Source organism: Gambusia affinis, linkage group LG22 (assembly GCF_019740435.1).
Source record: "Gambusia affinis linkage group LG22, SWU_Gaff_1.0, whole genome shotgun sequence".
NCBI lineage: Eukaryota > Metazoa > Chordata > Actinopteri > Cyprinodontiformes > Poeciliidae > Gambusia > Gambusia affinis.
Window position 1 is genome coordinate 15,496,820 of NC_057889.1, and position 16,731 is coordinate 15,513,550.

At 40.4% G+C, this 16,731-nt stretch overlaps 2 protein-coding genes across 5 annotated transcripts; one reads left to right on the plus strand and one right to left on the minus strand.

Moving 5' to 3' along the window:
• Positions 1-168: 168 nt before the first annotated feature.
• Positions 169-13,500, minus strand: LOC122824986 (methylmalonate-semialdehyde dehydrogenase [acylating], mitochondrial-like). The gene is made up of 12 exons (XM_044105985.1): positions 13,294-13,500; positions 12,970-13,014; positions 9,724-9,798; positions 8,244-8,405; positions 8,082-8,160; positions 5,581-5,883; positions 4,421-4,542; positions 4,116-4,305; positions 3,776-3,957; positions 1,951-2,130; positions 1,144-1,242; positions 169-1,002 (listed from the first exon to the last, which is right to left on the minus strand). The coding sequence occupies exons 1-12, from the start codon at positions 13,330-13,332 to the stop codon at positions 898-900; spliced, it is 1,581 nt and encodes a 526-aa protein (XP_043961920.1). The 5' UTR covers positions 13,333-13,500; the 3' UTR covers positions 169-897.
• Positions 13,012-16,113, plus strand: LOC122824989 (sterile alpha motif domain-containing protein 15-like). 4 transcript variants are annotated; one of them, XM_044105991.1, is made up of 4 exons: positions 13,012-13,108; positions 13,824-13,914; positions 14,051-14,149; positions 15,632-16,113. In XM_044105991.1, exons 2-4 carry the CDS (start codon positions 13,843-13,845, stop codon positions 16,097-16,099), a joined length of 639 nt encoding a protein of 212 aa, XP_043961926.1. In that variant the 5' UTR covers positions 13,012-13,108; positions 13,824-13,842; the 3' UTR covers positions 16,100-16,113. The 4 variants fall into 4 exon arrangements, with proteins under 4 accessions (XP_043961926.1, XP_043961929.1, XP_043961928.1 ...); XM_044105994.1 differs by lacking the exon at positions 13,012-13,108 and adding an exon at positions 13,584-13,639; XM_044105993.1 differs by lacking the exon at positions 13,012-13,108 and adding an exon at positions 13,594-13,651.
• Positions 16,114-16,731: the final 618 nt, after the last annotated feature.

Below are 16,731 nucleotides of genomic sequence, written 5' to 3' on the forward strand. Positions count from 1 at the left end.
CATAATCATCCAGATAGTCAGCTTGTTCATTCCTTGGTAGTTAATTTTACTCCAGAAATAATTGCCATCTATTTATAATTCATAAACTGCTGAAACAGGAGTGTGCAACATTAGTGTGCATTACAGCATGGTTCAGATGAACGAGTAAAGTACAATAGTGCACAGAAATCAATGTTCACTCCACTCAGATGACTGCTTTTATTACAACAGCTCACAATACCGTCACTGTTTGCTCTCACAAACTCAAAGGGAATTTCAAAAACTGTAACATGAGTAATAACAGTTTCATCTCAGATATTTTATCATACTGGTTGATTTAGATTCTTATGGTTCAGGTTCATGATCCAATCTAACCGTAACACCATTAAGGCTACAAACTGAATCCGACAATAATGCAAATCCAACCCACAACACAAGACATTATGTAGTGCACTTACAAGCGCTTACAGTAAAAAAAAATGAAGTAAAACTGCAACTTAGATCAGTTTTGTGTGTAACAGTTGTTGTTTTTTTTTTCCACATTTAAAATCAAATAAACGAAACTATTTGCTCATAAACCTGCACAAAGATTCTTGTTCTTTTTGTAATATAATAAAACCGACTGGGCTTGACTAACTGACCAACCCCGAGGTCTGTTCAGGACGAGCATAAAAACAGGTGAGGAATATAACCTCCACCTGTGCGTAGGTGCACCAAATGCGAGGAAAAAAAATAGCTGTAATTTGTTGTTTTTCAACAAATTTATGAGTTAAAACCTTCTGCATTTAAAAAAAATAAAGGGGTTTATCTTCCCGAGCAGAAAAACAAAGAAGTAACCGATAATGGCTTCCTGAACTCCACTCGGTCTTCTTATTAAGGCAGGTAGGAAGTCAGTGAGGTACAAACTGTCTCTTTAGCTTAGCGTCCCATGGTCGGCATGGTGACGGCCGGGCTCGTTACCGTGGCGTCCTCTGCCTTCCACTGAGACGTCACGGTCTTGATCTGAGTGAAGAACTGAATGCCCTGGAGGGAATACGGGGCGAATTAGTCGACTGGAAAACACTTTTACGTCTTTGAGATCATTAATCCAAAGCATCTTGGAAAAAATAAATAAAAAAGGAAGAAAAAAAAAGAAAAAGGGAAAATTTGTTTTTGTCTTTTTACCTGCTTGCCGTAGAAGTTGGTGTCTCCTCTGAAGGAACCTCTGGAGCCGGTGAAGGAGAACATGGGCAGAGGGACGGGAATGGGTACGTTCACCCCAACCTGTGGAAATGCATGAAACCATCCATGTTTCACTGCCAAAATGAGTGGAGATGTCTAAAGCAGCAGGGACAGACAACATACATTTATACCAAACGAATCTCTTTAGTCCCAAGCGCTGAAATCTGAAATCTGGATTTAGAGATTTTGCAGAATCTAAGAGGATTTGTTGCAAACACTGACGAGAACCAGACGAATCTGAGAACTCCTGTTTTACAAAGCCGCGACAGAACAAAACAATCCATCTTCCTGATAAGGGGTCATGTTTGATAATTACGACTGCTCACTGGAGCTCTGCCGAGCCATTTTACTCGGCGCCGTGTTGCACATTTTGTCGCTCAAATTGGTTTTTAGGTCCACCCAACTGCATCCGGAGGCAATTTGGTCCAAGTTATTAATAACTCCGCCTAGGAAACCGACAACAAACGGTGAGGTTCCGCGGCGTTGTGCGTATACAAATTCATCAAGTAATGACAGGCTGAGATGATGACGATGCAAATGAGCTTCAAGTCATAAACCACTGATGCTTCAGGAATGTTTTCAGCCAGCGGGAAAGCCGATTATCACAACACAACAAACCCCGGCTTCCAAGGTGTGCGACTGAGCTCAACATCGCTAATTCAAAAGCAACCGATTCTCCGTTAAAGCTGAAATGCTTGTTGATTAAACTTAACCCTTGTGTCTTCTTACAAACATCTCTCTCTCTCTCACCTGGCCCACATCCACCTCGTGTGTGTATTTGCGCGCCGTGGCTCCGTTGGTGGTAAAGATGGCCGTGCCGTTGCCATAAGGGTTTCTATTGATCAGAGATATGGCTTCGTCCAAGCTGTCCGCTTCCAGGATTATGAGCACCGGCCCAAAGATCTCCTCCTTGTAGCATTTCATGTCCGGCTGAAAACAACAGGCATGATCAGAGTGCAACAAAAAAACAAAAACAATCCTGAGCGCTATTAAAGTCAAGACTGTTACTAGTATGCTCATTTTGCAGAAGATAGTGAGGCATTTTTTTAAAAACTGCACAGCTTCCCTATTTTAGGAGGCATGGAGGGTTTCATTAGTCTGCAATGTACAACGTCTGTCTAATAATAACCATGCTGGAGAGAAGAAAATCTGTATTCTCCTCAACTTAATGCTATAGTGGGACTTTTAGGCTAAAACTCCACCGTCGTTAAGCTCTGTGAATTTACCGATTCATGTCAACAGAATCAGGAAAGAAACGGGGAAAGCAGGACGAACTTTTCGATTCCCCTGATGAGCAAAGAGACTGACGGGAGTTTTCTTTCACTTTAGCTCCAAACAGCTTTTGCAGATATGAAAACTTCTTCCTCGGTGATATTATTCCCTTTCCATTTTCAGAACGCCCTAAAGGGACATGCAGCCCCAGAGGAAAATCCTTCCTCTGTACAGTAAAGAATAATAATGGAGACAGCTGAAGTCCACTTTATCTATGGCTCCCATTTTGTCCAACCTATAGCGGTTCTAAAAGTATTCACGCCATTTGGACCTTTAACATTTTGTCTTGGGTTGCAACTAATGATTATTTTAGTGCTCAATTATTGTGATGATTTATGCATTAATTGGATAAACAGATTTTTCATTTAGCCACCGGAATCTTTTTTTTTATTCAATATTAAAAATGCACTGAAATATGCAAATACACAAATAATTCAATTCCTTTTTTAAATAGGAAAATAAATATTTTATTTCCTAAAATGCATTCCTTTAGTAAATCTAAACCGGGTGAAGTTAAAACTGTACAGCTTGAGGAGTTTTGACTAAAATATATTTGCATGAAAATATATATTTTTTTATCTTAAATGTAAAATGAGCATTTATTTGTACATTTTTGGCTTAATTACTGTTCTGAATATGTTCCCTCCTCCCCAAACAACGGGCCTTTTTTGAGTCTGTATACTTCAGTTAATTAATCAAATATTATTATTTAAATAATTTATTAATCAAGATGAATCCAAATTATCGTCTCAGTCCTAATTTTTTGAGGATAGAGTGTGATGGACCAAAACAAAGTAGTGCATGATTGTGAAGTGGATGGATGTGTGTAAAAAATATAAACCCAACTACCTCATGTTGGTTCATAACATAAAACTAGCGTTGCACCGATTTATCGGTTCTGATTTCCTTAATTTTAGGAGATCGGCGATCGGCCGATTTTTACATGTGAAGCCGATCTTATCAACTTCGACAAAGGTCTAAAAATCAACCACTGTGCTTTTCCTTTCTCCCGTGAGAGACGTTTGACTGACAAACCGGCCGACCAGGTCATGTCTGCACATTTACAGCTAACTACAGTCACCCGATTGTTGCCAATTCAGCAACTTTCTTGGTATTTGAGCAACATTTCAGACAAATAAAATGGTATCAGCCAAAATCGGAATCGGTAAGTTAGGCTTTTTAAAAGATCAGCGATCGGCCAGAAAACTGCAATCGGTGCAGCCCTACATAAAACCTAATGAGAAAAAAAGCTTGTGGGCCTTGAATACTTTTTCCAAGACTGTAAATCAGATCGTCAGCTCACCTGTACGTTGCTCAGGATGGTGGGTCCGACAAAGTTTCCGTTCTCGTATCCTTTGACGTGAACATTCCTCCCGTCCAGCAGCAGCTTGGCGCCTTCATCCACGCCGCTCTGGATCAAATACTCCACCTTGGCCCTGGCTTCAGGGGAGATCAGGGGCCCCACGTCGGCCCCGGGCTGATCGCCTGGAGCAAAACAATTTGTATATTTGAGCAGGGCAGCGTCCTGAATGGGCATTTTCTGATAAAACCTGCAATAAGTGTTTATACGTTAGGCTATTTTGCATATAAAAAAGAAGAAAAAGACACTAATCTTCTATTGGCTGTTCCTGAGGGGAAGTTACCTGCGTTAACGCGCAGCGATCTGGAGCGCTCCACCAGCTCTGGGAGCCAGTCACGAGACTCCCCAACGAAGATAGCAGTGGAGAGAGCCATGCATCGCTGGCCGGCTGCTCCGAAAGCGGCCCCCACCAGCTGGTTGATGGTGTTCTCTTTGTTGGCGTCAGGCATCACCACACCGTGGTTCTTGGCACCCTGAACGACAAAATTGAGGAAAGCTCTGCGACGTGCAAATTATCACCGAGAATAATTGGCTCTTTAACGTCAGAGTGGTGCAATTTGAGAGCGTCCAGTGAAGCAGTGAGAGTACCATGTTGGACTGAACCCTCTTTCCGTTCTTGGAGCCGCGCTCGTAAATGTACTCTCCCGCTTGGTTGGATCCCACAAAGCTGATGGCTTTGATGGCCGGATGGTCACAGATGAAATTCACAGCTACACACACACACAAAAAGACAAAACAACAAAGTGGTTTTAGCCTTTTTTTTTCTTTTTTTTTTAATAAAATAAAATAAATCTGTGCTTAGGTTTTAAAGGAATGCATCCAAATTATGATTTGCACAGCTTTGAACAAGCATTCCCAACTTTCCACAAGTTGTCCTGTTACAGCCACACACTTTAATTTAATTTAATTTAGCAGTTATGAAGCTAAAACTGTCCAAAAATGAATATATGATTCATATCAGGTTAGAAAAGAATTTATTTGTCTGTAAATATACTTGGAACTTCTCAAATTGCATAGACTTAACCAGGTCAAGACTTAACCAGGTCAAGACTTAACCTGGTTAAGTCTTGACCTGGTTAAGTCTATGCAATTTTACTGTAAAAATCTCCTTAAGCACCTTTTACTATCCAATTATTAATTGATTAATCAAAAAAAGTCAATAGATTAATCCTACTCTGTCTTGACAAATTTTCACAGTTTTATTACATTTTAGGCAAAAAATTTCAACATTTTCTTATTTTAAAATAAATTTATTGAATTGTTTAGTTGCATTTATGAAACTGTTTCTAACATTGTATTAAAATGCCTATGCTGAAAACTGGGATAATTTCTTTTAATCATGACATTTTACAACTATTACTGTTTTTCTAGTTTACTGTATGACTGTAACTGCGTGTCGCAGTTATTATAGTCCACAAACACAAACACATTCCCATCTTTAGGACACGAGTCACATAAATAGCAAGTGTGTCACTAAAATGGACAAAGTAACTTAATTTAATCATATTTTCAAATCTTTTAGTACACCTTTACTGAACAAACAGTAGAAGGAAATAATAATAAAAAAACAGCAATCCAAACAAAACCCAGAGTTTTACGATAAATCAAAATCTTATGATAAAAACTTTATCAAGAAAAATGACAAACATTACGATAAATGCACACGTGACTCCAGTTTATATGATTTGTGGAAGGGAGTTATTTTTGGACTCCTCACTGTTGTTTACCACAAACCCGCAGAGACTCACCTGCATGCTGCCCATGGATGATGTTCAAGGTGCCATCTGGTGCGCCCGCGTCCTGCAGCAGCTTGGCCAGGAGCATGGTGCATCCTGGGACGCGCTCGGACGGCTTCATCAAGTACGTGTTGCCGCACACCATCCCGACGGGGAACATCCACAGAGGAATCATGGCGGGGAAGTTGAAGGGGGCGACGCCGGCGCAGACGCCGAGCGGCAGGCGGTACGTGTACGTGTCCATGTCCTTGGTGATGGAGGGCAGGGTTTCGCCCAGCATGAGGGAGGTGATGCTGCAGGCGTGCTCCACCACCTCTGAGGGGCGCAGGATTGATCATTTATATGTAAAAAAAGAAATAAACAATGTTCATGAAATGTAACGAGACAGCCAAAACGCTCTTGTTCTGCTCAGCTATTTACACGCAAACAACTTCGCTACTCTGATAAAACGTGTTCGCCACGATGCGTTAGTATTAACACGCACGTTAATTACCACACAAGCTACAGCTCAACTGTGATTGGAACCAGACGGCTTTCGCAGCCAGAAGTCTTGCCCCCCCTCCTCCACCACCTACAGACCGACTCTGCGTATTTGTATGCAGATATCTGTTTAAAGAGATTAACCTGCCACCCTGAGCCTGATTGTGTTCATTAGGGACAATTAAGAAGCTCCCACCTGCCTCGGTAAGCTCCCGTAATAGACGGTGCGTGTCAGGGATAAATCCAAGCCGAGACACGGTGGGGAATGTCGGCAGACTCGTCAGACAGGATTGCATCCACTTCCCAATCGGCAGAAGGGTGAGCCAAAATTTTCAGTGAATTGCAGAAGTATTTGTACTTCTTCACGTCGAGATTTTAAGTGACAGATGAAATCAAAGTGGTGCATAACTGTGAGGTGGATGGAAAAGATGCTAGGTTTTTCCTCTCTTTTTTTAATAATCAGTAGCCGTTTGTTTTGAATAAATAATTCCTTCATATCGATTTTACAACTTTTTCATCAATTACTGACTTAAAACTATATCTTGCCGAAAAGTTACTCGTAAGTTGGTTTTGTCTTATTACAAGTGTCCTAAGATATTTGAACTAGAAAGTAGACAAAAAATACTTAAGATTTAGTGCTTTTGCAGTGTTAACCAAGTTAACCAACTTGTATTCAGGTTCCCCCTGTGTGTAATTAAAACTCATAATAAATCCAGCTCTTCTGTGGAGGCTTATTAAGAGACGGCTAGCGAACAAACAGCATCGTGATCAAGGGACACAGCAGGCAAGTCGGGGAGAAATCTAGAGCTGGGTTAGGTTATAAAACACTATCTCAGGCTTTAAACTTCCCTCTGAGCATCTTTCTCTGGTAATTAATCAGAGAATCAGTCAATGGGAGAAGTGAAAGTCTTACAATAATAACACTGGTTCTTTCTAGTTCATTTCCTGCATCACCCTCCTCTCCAAAGTTTGTATTTTAACTTCTACAGAAAAAAAAAAAAAGTTCAATATCCAAGTAATAAGCTGTGATAAAAACTTCAACAAACTTCAAGCACCAGTGCCCCCCTGTTCAGGAGAAAATCTGTACTCCAGGCAGCGGCGCTCCAAATGGAGCCTGTCTTTCAGCTGATAATAGAAAAGTTATCATGCCAGAATAATCCGAGCACACAAAAACTGGGATCTCCACCAAGTAACAAAAAAAAAAGTTTTTTTTTTCCCCCACAGCTCTATCTTGTAGTTACTGAAATCTCTCTTTTTTTTATTTCTTTAAAGTGGGCAGGACTCTCTCAGCTTCTCAAAATGCTTCTTCTTGATGCCAGAAAGACTCGGAGAGGTGAGCTAAACAATTACTATTTGATTCCAAACAGAAACACAGCCTGGAAAGACTTTTTCACATGCCGTCAAATGAAATACCCTAATGCTGTTGGCTACAGTGTTTACATTTCAGAGATAAAAACCCTGCCTCCGCTTAATTGTCAAACTTTGAACTTGAAAAACGGACAATATTTGATACAGTTTCACCTGAGGAATGTGGATTTCTGCTGTTTGTTCTGCAGCTCTTCATAAAAGTTATTCCACCAGAAGAGAAGTCAACTAAAGATTATTTTAGTAACTGGTTAATCAATGATTCTGACGATTAATCAGTTAATCAGATTTTAAAAAATGGCACATGCTAAAGATTTTTTTATTTAACCACTTAATCCTTTTTTATATTAGAAATATATTAAAAGATGCAAATAAAAGATTACTTCAATTCATTTTTTAATTAAGAAAATAAAGATTTTTTTGCAATACCACAGCATCCGTTTGACAAATCTGAACCAGGTGAAGCTAAAGCTAACATATTTACACACAAGTGTTTTTATTTTAAATGCAAAATATAAATATTATTGCTTTGAATGCGTTGGGATTTTTTCCGCCAAGACGGCCTTTTTTTGATTCTGCATACTCCAGCTAACGATTAATCGATTACTAAATTAGCTGCCGATTAATCCGATTAATCGTTCCAGCTCTACAGTGAAGGTTTTACTCACGGAGTCCTCTGAACACGTCTCCCTCTGCGTCAGCAAGCGTTTTGCCCTGCTCCAAGGTGATTAGCTTTGCCAGTTCTTTCTGAAACATTAGAAAAAAAAACACACGCAAAGGTCAGCTCACCAGACGAGATGACCGTCTAAGAAGGCGGCCAATTTCCCTACAATGTTGTCCCTGATAAGCTGCTGGTAGCGCAGGAAGATCTGCTGCCTGCTGAGGACGGACGTCTCGGACCACGAGCGGAAAGCTCTGGAGCAGGAATCCACGGCGGCCAGCATCTCCGCCTGAGTGGCTTTGGGAACGCGTCCCACCACTTCGTTAGTGGCCTGAGGGGAAGGAGAGACGCTATTCAGAGCTGACTGGGAGAAAAAGAAGTGATTGCTTGGCATGAAATGCAGGACATTATTCCATTAATATTAACAATAGATTAGGGTTTGGGGTTTTTTCTCCTGTCATTTACAGCTTTTGTGATTTTTTTATGTGATGAGATGGATCTGCTCCAAGGCGGTAATCAGACACAGCGTAGCTAGCGGCTAATACTTGACAAGCTACAAACTTTTTTCTCTTGCTTAACAAATCAGGCAACAGGAGAGACTAATTTATCCACATGTAGCGTCTTACGAAACCCCTTGAGCCTTTTCACATTTTGAGAATCACTGCAAAAAAACAAGAAAAAAACCCCTTATCAAGTACTTTTGGTCAAGTTTCTAGAGTATATTTGAAATAAGACAAACCTAATGGGCAAGTAACTTTTTAAAGCAAGACACAGGAGCTTATTTTAAGTGAAAAGTTACTGGTGAAACGTAGCCCCACATGCAGATTAGCTCACTTATAACATGGAGGAAAATGTCTCGTTACACAGGGTTTCTGCAGCTTTCACCGACTCAACATTTAAGACGTGTATCTCCACAGAAATGCACAAACTTTGTCCAGCCAACTGGATTTGCACGTAAGCCATCATAGAAGCGAAACAAAGCTGGCTAGCAAAGTATGTTAGCAATGAGCTGCCAGTAGCCTCAACTGTCCGAAGTCACACTCTGTGTAGAAATCTAAGTGTGTCTCAAACCTTTACCTTACATAGAGTACCAATTAAATAGTCCTGTCAAGACACAAGGTTGATTTAAGTTGTTTTAAGGCCTTAATTTTAGCTATATGAATTTAAGACTTTTTAAGGATGCATGAACTAGTTTTATAAGTAAAACTAGTACATGTTTTGTCAATATCAGGGAATTGCTTACTTAGAACTAGCGCCGACATCTTGCTGAAAAGTTATTTGTTAGCTAGCCTTTCACTCCATTTTGAGAAGTGGAGAGGAAATGACACATGGTTTATTTTATATAAGTAATAGTCAATAATTTGTAACTCGTCTATGCAGAAATTGGAGCTTTTGGAGTTTGTCCAGCTTTAAAACAGCAGAAAACTTGAGCTCATTCCAACACAGATCAAAACTTCCCACCTCAACCCAAACCCTCCCATCGCAGCTTTGACGGTGCCTGTTACTCTGCCTCATTCTCAAGTCTTTTCCCTCATCCAACAGGTTTTCTTGTAGTATTTTCCTGCAACTGTTTTGGTCAATTAACGTCAGCCTCTTCATAACCTGTCGTTGTACTGCTGCCGTGTCTCCAGACCTGGAGGAACACTCACAGGGTTGTGGATGTCCAGCCACTCAGACGAGCTGGACTCAACAAACTTGCCGTCGATGAAGAGTTTGGTCGTCGGCTGGAAGACAAAAGCAGCGTAGAATTAACGCCCCTTTCCTGCATGATTACATTCTTAATAACTCTGCTGATAACATCCATCAATCACTACAAAGTGAGCCGAGAGTGTAATGTCTCCTTGAAGCGTTTCATAGTTGACTGGCTGCCATTAATTGAGCTGACCACGATAATTTGGCTTAATGGTGTGTCTATTTACCTGCTATGTGTTTTATTAAAGAGTATAAAGGTAAACAAACCAGGTCTTTGTTGCCGTCCTATTTTAAACTTACAACCTAGCGATGCACTCGTCTTCTGCAAATAATTTAGGAGGTTTGATTCAAAGCTTTAATTGAATTTGAAATGCTCCAAATATGTTTCAAGGTTTGCTTCAATGTCATCTACTCTGATTAAGTGATTTAGCTTTGCGCTTCTAGATGCCAATGAAACATAAAAGCACATCTGGAGGGATGGAAGAATTATGAATAAATAAACATAAAAGACTTAATTTATGCAATATTTTTAATTAGATTGAGTGCAATAAATAAATCATTTGTTTAGAAAATTTTTTTAGTTTTTGTCCCCCAAATAGCTACAGCTCAGCTCCATGAATCCTAATTTCCAGCAATTATGCGAGTAGAAAATGTGAAGGTGTTGATGAAGTCAAAGGCTGGCCGACTAGTTTTCAATTAATGTTTTTCCTAGACCAGAAAAAAAAAAAAACAGTATAGCTCTTTAACAGCTTATTAGTTTCTCACCATGCATTAGGTAAACAAAGATTTGCTTTGGCTACAAAAGCAAAACAAAACAATCAAAGATAAACTGACTTTGATTTATTTGTGTTTCTGTATGAATTTACTTGGTAACAATACATTTTGATTTTCCACGCATTTCCAGACAATCGCCTAGGATTGTTTCATAAAACAACACAGAGCAAAAATAATCAGCATGCACAAAGCAATCACTTACATGAAACAAGTGAACTCTATTGCGATCGCTTCATAAGGTTTTCTCAGCCGCTGATGATGGCGCGTCATTTCGCTGCGTGAAGTTCTGAAGACGGAGTCAACATGGCCGCAGCTCGAACACGACTCGGAAACGCCTCCAATTAGAAGTTCGGGATATCAAAAATAATCTTGTGAAGGCGATGTTGTTGCTAAATATCACCATGACGATTTTTATTTTTCTTTTTCTTTCCATTTTTTCTCTAAAGAGTTTTTGCGGCGCTAGTGGCTTGTATTTTTGCGACAGTAGGGTGACAGGAAAGCGGGTGAGGAGAGGGGGGAGACATGCGGCAAAGGTCGTCGGGACCGGGAGTCGAATTCGCGACATCCGCGTCGAGGACTAAGGCCTCCAAACGTGGGGCGTGCTGACCCCCTGCGCCACCACACCCCAAATCCACTCCTTCTTGACTTTTCTCTAAACTTTGGCCGTTTTAAACCCCCTCTGTGACTTTTAGCAACGCGTCATCCGAGTCAGGAAAATGAACTGCTGGCATTAAACACTTACTGCTTTCCAAACAATCCTAGTAAAATCCCATATTAGTGTTGCACATTATGGTAAGAATAATGAATCTGTGATGTATTATTTAGCTCCGTCTCACAACCTCACCATGAACTCCCTGAACTGTTTCCATCAAAAAAAAAAAAAATACCATAGCATCAAAAGCAGAACCGTCAGACTGCTACACAGCTTTCCGCCTCAAGCTGATAAACCGCTGCGATATTATTACCCTTACTTTGAACATTGCCGTTTATATTTTGTATTTCATCTCCCCAAAGTTTCTCTTTTTTCAGAATAATATTTGAAGACCCCCAGGGAAACTGTCTCGCTAAGTTGTACATCATTAAGTAAACAAGAACACGAGAATAAACTGATTTGATTTGATGAAGCATTTGACTCAAGATATGTCTTTGCTGCTTTGATTGTTTGATGCTGCATTACAGAAATTTATCGCGTTGCTTTTCTATTATGGAGTAGTCTGTTACAAGGTAGCCAGGACAATAAAAAGGTATCTGCCAGCATCTGTCGCTGTTCTGTTGGCTTATTTGTCATGGTTCAATGTTCCACATCATGAAGCAAATATTGATATTAGATAAAGTCGCTCCTAATCTAAAAGGTCTCTGACCTTTAGAATAAAGAAAACCACTTACGGGCCTCGTCTGACAACATGTAGTCGGTGAAAAGACGTCAAAAAGCAACACATCAGGTTCCCGATCTAAATAAATAGAGGCCCACACGAGAGACAAAGTCACTGACATTTATCTGTCCAGGAAAGGTTGCAAATCCATTCCTAATGCTTCGTGACTGCAGAGAACCTCCACGATCCAGAAATAAAGAAAAGACGGGACAGTGGAACAGGCGGCCAACTGTTAATAGACATAGAGCGCATTGATAAATTATTAAGAGTGTCGCCAAAAACTCAGAACAATCTCTGCAGATTGGCCAAAAACGGCATTCATGGGAAAGTTACAAAACAAAGCCCACAACTGACCAAAACCAACACAGAGACACGTCTCTTGTTTTCTAAAGAGAAAACATCTGGCTGACGGCAGAGACTGATGGGAAAATTCTGTATACCAACAAGACAATAATGGGACGTTTCATCCTGTTAGATGTTGAGTAAAACCGAAGGAAGCATTTATACCAGAAGCCACGCATGTTGGTGAAAGACCAAAAAGAAAATGAAGGTTGTGAGATGGCCTAGTCAAAGTTGGAACGTATGTCATGTTGAGATGCAATGAAATTATGTTGAGCAAGTCATTCACGCTTGAAAATCTGCTAACGTGGCTGAATTGGTACAATTCTGCAAAGAAGAGTGGGTCAAAATTCCTCCACAGAGAGCAATGTCAATACACAAACTTGATGGAAACCTTTGCTGCCATGGGGGGCAAAAATGGGTTTTTTAAGGTCAACGAGGCACATAAGATAATTTTCTTCCATTAATAAAATTATTAAATGAATGAGAAAACTGCATTTTGTGCTTATTTGGATTATTTCTCTCGCCTAAATATTTTTTTTTTTTTTCAAAATTAGAAATATTCAAGAGTGACAAAAGAAAATCTAGTCTCTCTGCTCTGTAAGCACACTTTGAAATTAACAAAAAGGCACCTGAACTGAAAGACAGGAGAAACTTGATGGAGTCGGATTTATTTCTGCGTTATAGCAACAGCTGGGTGTCAGTGTCAGAGCTTACCACTGAGGAAGAGGAGTAGCACATGCGACCAAGCTGCAGAGGAGCCTGCAGGAAAAACAATACACATTAGCCAGCTTAAACGCCATTTATCGCCAACAAACAACCGAAACAATAATAGTCTCTTATGAATATATCACAGGTTTGTAATTATTATTCACATGTAGCTAAATCAAACCTAACTATCTAAAACTAGGATTAACTACTTGAAGAAAAAGAGGAGTGAAGGTGTAAGGAGCGTGACTTTGTTAGCTAAACAGCTTTTCTTAGCCTCGATAGGTCAAACATGCGTTAAAAAGCAAACTTTTGTATTAATACGAGCTTTACCTTGTTGTTTAACAGTGACCGGAGAACAAGCGCTGCCATTGTGTTGAGTCAGTTGTCTATTTTTCTTCTAACCGACCCACAGTGAGAAGGAAACTTAATCTCCAGTGCTTTCCAGAGGACAAGACGGCGTACCTGAAATTTAACTGATCTACAATACATTTACACGCGTTACAAGCGAAAAGGATGCTCGCAGATGATTAGTTAATCTGTGCAAACATGCTTTGCGCCCATTCGCCGCTATCTCTAATATGGGCGGGACATGAATCGTTAACAACCAATCACTCTGCGGCTTTTAAAGCTGTAAATTCAGAAGGCGCTGATTGGATGTGGATCCAAACAAGCTAAAGTTTGTTGATTTGTATGCGATTTCCTGGAATTTAGGATTTATATTTTAGTTTTACTTAGTTTAAATATTAGCTTGATCAAATTTCTTAAAGTCTCCGAATCCGATTTTTTTGTAAATATATTAATATTTGCCATTGCTGCCGCAAATACTATCTCAACATTCACGTATCCAACCGTTTCCATAGCAACATTTTCAGAGGAGATATGGAGTTCCTGCAGTGGGACACTGAAGATGTTGCAAAGTGGGTTGAGTCTATAGGATTTTCGAAATACAAAGTAGGTGAAACCTTAGCTAAAACCAAATATTTTCACTGTAAAGTAATGCTAAGAAAATGTTAATCAAGTTCAGCTAACTTTCTAATGGACTGACGCTATTAAGTCTCTAAACTCTGGCACTTTATTTCTGTTGCAGGCTTGTTTCACCGAGAATTTCATCACCGGAAGGAAGCTCATTCATGTCAACTGTAACAACTTGCCAAAACTTGGAGTCACGGATTTCAGAGACATGCTGGTATTGAGAATAGGCAGAAAAGCATCCAACATTTGTGTCACTATAAAAGCATGTTTTTATGATAACAATACTGTCCCATCAGATGAATTTCAACTGGCAGAGTTGATTCAATATAATATTAATGATGGCACTCCTAAGTGCACTTTATTAGTCAATGCTGAAACATCAATGCATCCCATATCATTTAGTCTAATCTCAATAAACAATTACAAGTCTCTGAGTGCACTGGCAGCCATTTTCTGGCTTGGCACTTTCACACATCCTGCTTCACTCTGTTTCTTTGCATATGTGGCATCCAATTAAAGCTGGGTGCTGTAACCAGACTTTTTTTTTTTTTTTTTTTTTTTTTTAGCAGCAATGCCTATACATTCAACCCTGCTAAGAATAGTTTTTAGGATAAGCTGTTGGGATCTGTGGGATGACAATGAAAAGAGAGTGAAATTCCATGAAGAAATTTCCAGCATTTGCTTACATTATTAGTATCAGTTTAAAATGTATGGTCACTTGCATAGATATCAATATCTCCTTAATTTTTTCCACATTTTTTCACATAAGAATCTTAAACTTTATATTGAGATTTTATCTGGTGGGTAAAGTGGTGCAGAACTGTGAAGTGGAAGGAAAATATTCGTGTTTTAAAAGTGTGACCTGCAGCTTTATTAAGCCGACCTGAGTCAACGCTTTAAGATCCGACTTATGTTGCTATAATATTTGAAAATCTTTGGGGTATTGCACATATAGGGACTGGAAGTTTTGCGCATCCTTCTTTGCATAGCAGCTAAACTTTAGTCTGAATGGACAGAAAGCATTGGTGGGCAAATCTTGCCTCTGATTTTCCATCCGATTACGAGCTTGACTTTGATCGGGCCACTCTAGCAAACAAACTGATTTATGCCATTTTACTGCAGCTGTGGCTGTAAGTTAACAATCATACTGGAATGCGGCTCTCCTGAATTTCTCCGTATTTATCTCCATTCATCCTTCCATAAACTCTGCAGCCTATCTCTCCCTGCTAAAGAAAAGCTTTGCCTCACCAAGATGCTGCCAACTCTATGCTCCACCATGGTGGTTGTTAGATGCATCATATCGTGTTATTTTATTTGGAGCATTTTGCATCTTAGCTAAAAAGCTATTTAAAAAAAAAACACCAATGCACACCACACTTTGCAGATTTTCACTTGCATTGGCCTGTCACATTAAATACCCAAATAAACATACTGAAGTTTGTCATTTGTGATGTGACTAAATGTGGAAAAGTCCACCAGTATGCTTTTGTGCATTGCCTAAGGATTCACTTGTATAAGTCCATGTACTAAACTGACAGAAAATGTTTCTTTTGCCTGTCTTTACTCTCGTACACAAGTGGTTATGAGGTCTCCCGGGCCCTCCATTCCCTCTGTGGGGTTACTACTATATTAAATAGATTTAAACTGTGTTAAGCTTGCGTTATCAAACGCTTCATTACTGCTGTGCGTCCTGCAGGTCATCTCCGCTAGCGTACGCCTGCTGCTGGGGATCACAGAGACCCCGTGGGACAACAGCATCGCTGACCCCCGGCGGGACACCATGGCCCTGTTCTTGGAAGTAAAGAGCCGCACGGGACGATGGACCGACTCCCTCACCTACCATCACTTCCTGTACTACTTGGAAGACCCGGACGCTGAGCCGGAGGACGAGGAGGACGAGGAGGACGAGGATGACGAGGACGACGAGGAAGAGGACGACGAGAACGAGGATGACAAGAACGAAGACGACAAGAACGAAGACGACAAGAATGAGTTCGACAAGAACGAGTTCGACAAGAACGAAGACGACAAGAACGAGTTCGACAAGAACGAGTTCGACAAGAACGAAGACGACAAGAACGAGTTCGACAAGAACGAGTTCGACAAGAACGAGGACGACAACGATGAGAATGAGAGCGAGGATGAAGAGCAAAAATATATATAAATATATATAAACAACAGCATCTCTGTGTCATTTCATATCAGTGTCTCATCTGATGACACAGACGAGACACTAACAGCAGGTCAGAGACGGGCCCTGGCATTAACACTTCCCAGCAGCAAAATGCCACTGTTGTCAGTGCGGCCGATAAACAAAAAGAGAAACCTTTCTGGTGCGCTTTCTGCTGGCTGTCTGCATGTGTTTAAAATCGCTTCAAACAGGAATGAGCCGCTGGAAATTTACCGACTAATGGGTGATCTCACGAAACGAGAGAAACAACAGAGACTGATTGCATCCCCACAACCCCCCAGAGATATCCATCAGATTTTGTGACTGTAAAACGGCACAAATCAACTGATCAAAGGGGCTCCTGTCAGCCTGGTAGTGGAGAAATCCCCAAACCACCTGTAATTCTCATTGATCTCGGGCGCACGTCATGGAACTGGATTAGTTAATTGATTCCTAGCGATCCCTGGGGTAATTTTCAGGACGAAGTCAACAAACAGCTGTTTCACAGGAAGCCCCGTTAGTGGTGACTCGATCGTTGTCCTCAGAAAATGCACTCTTGTAAAAGTGCTTGGACCTATTAAAGGGGTGTCACATTTTTGTCAGACTGACTTTGACGTATTGTGTTG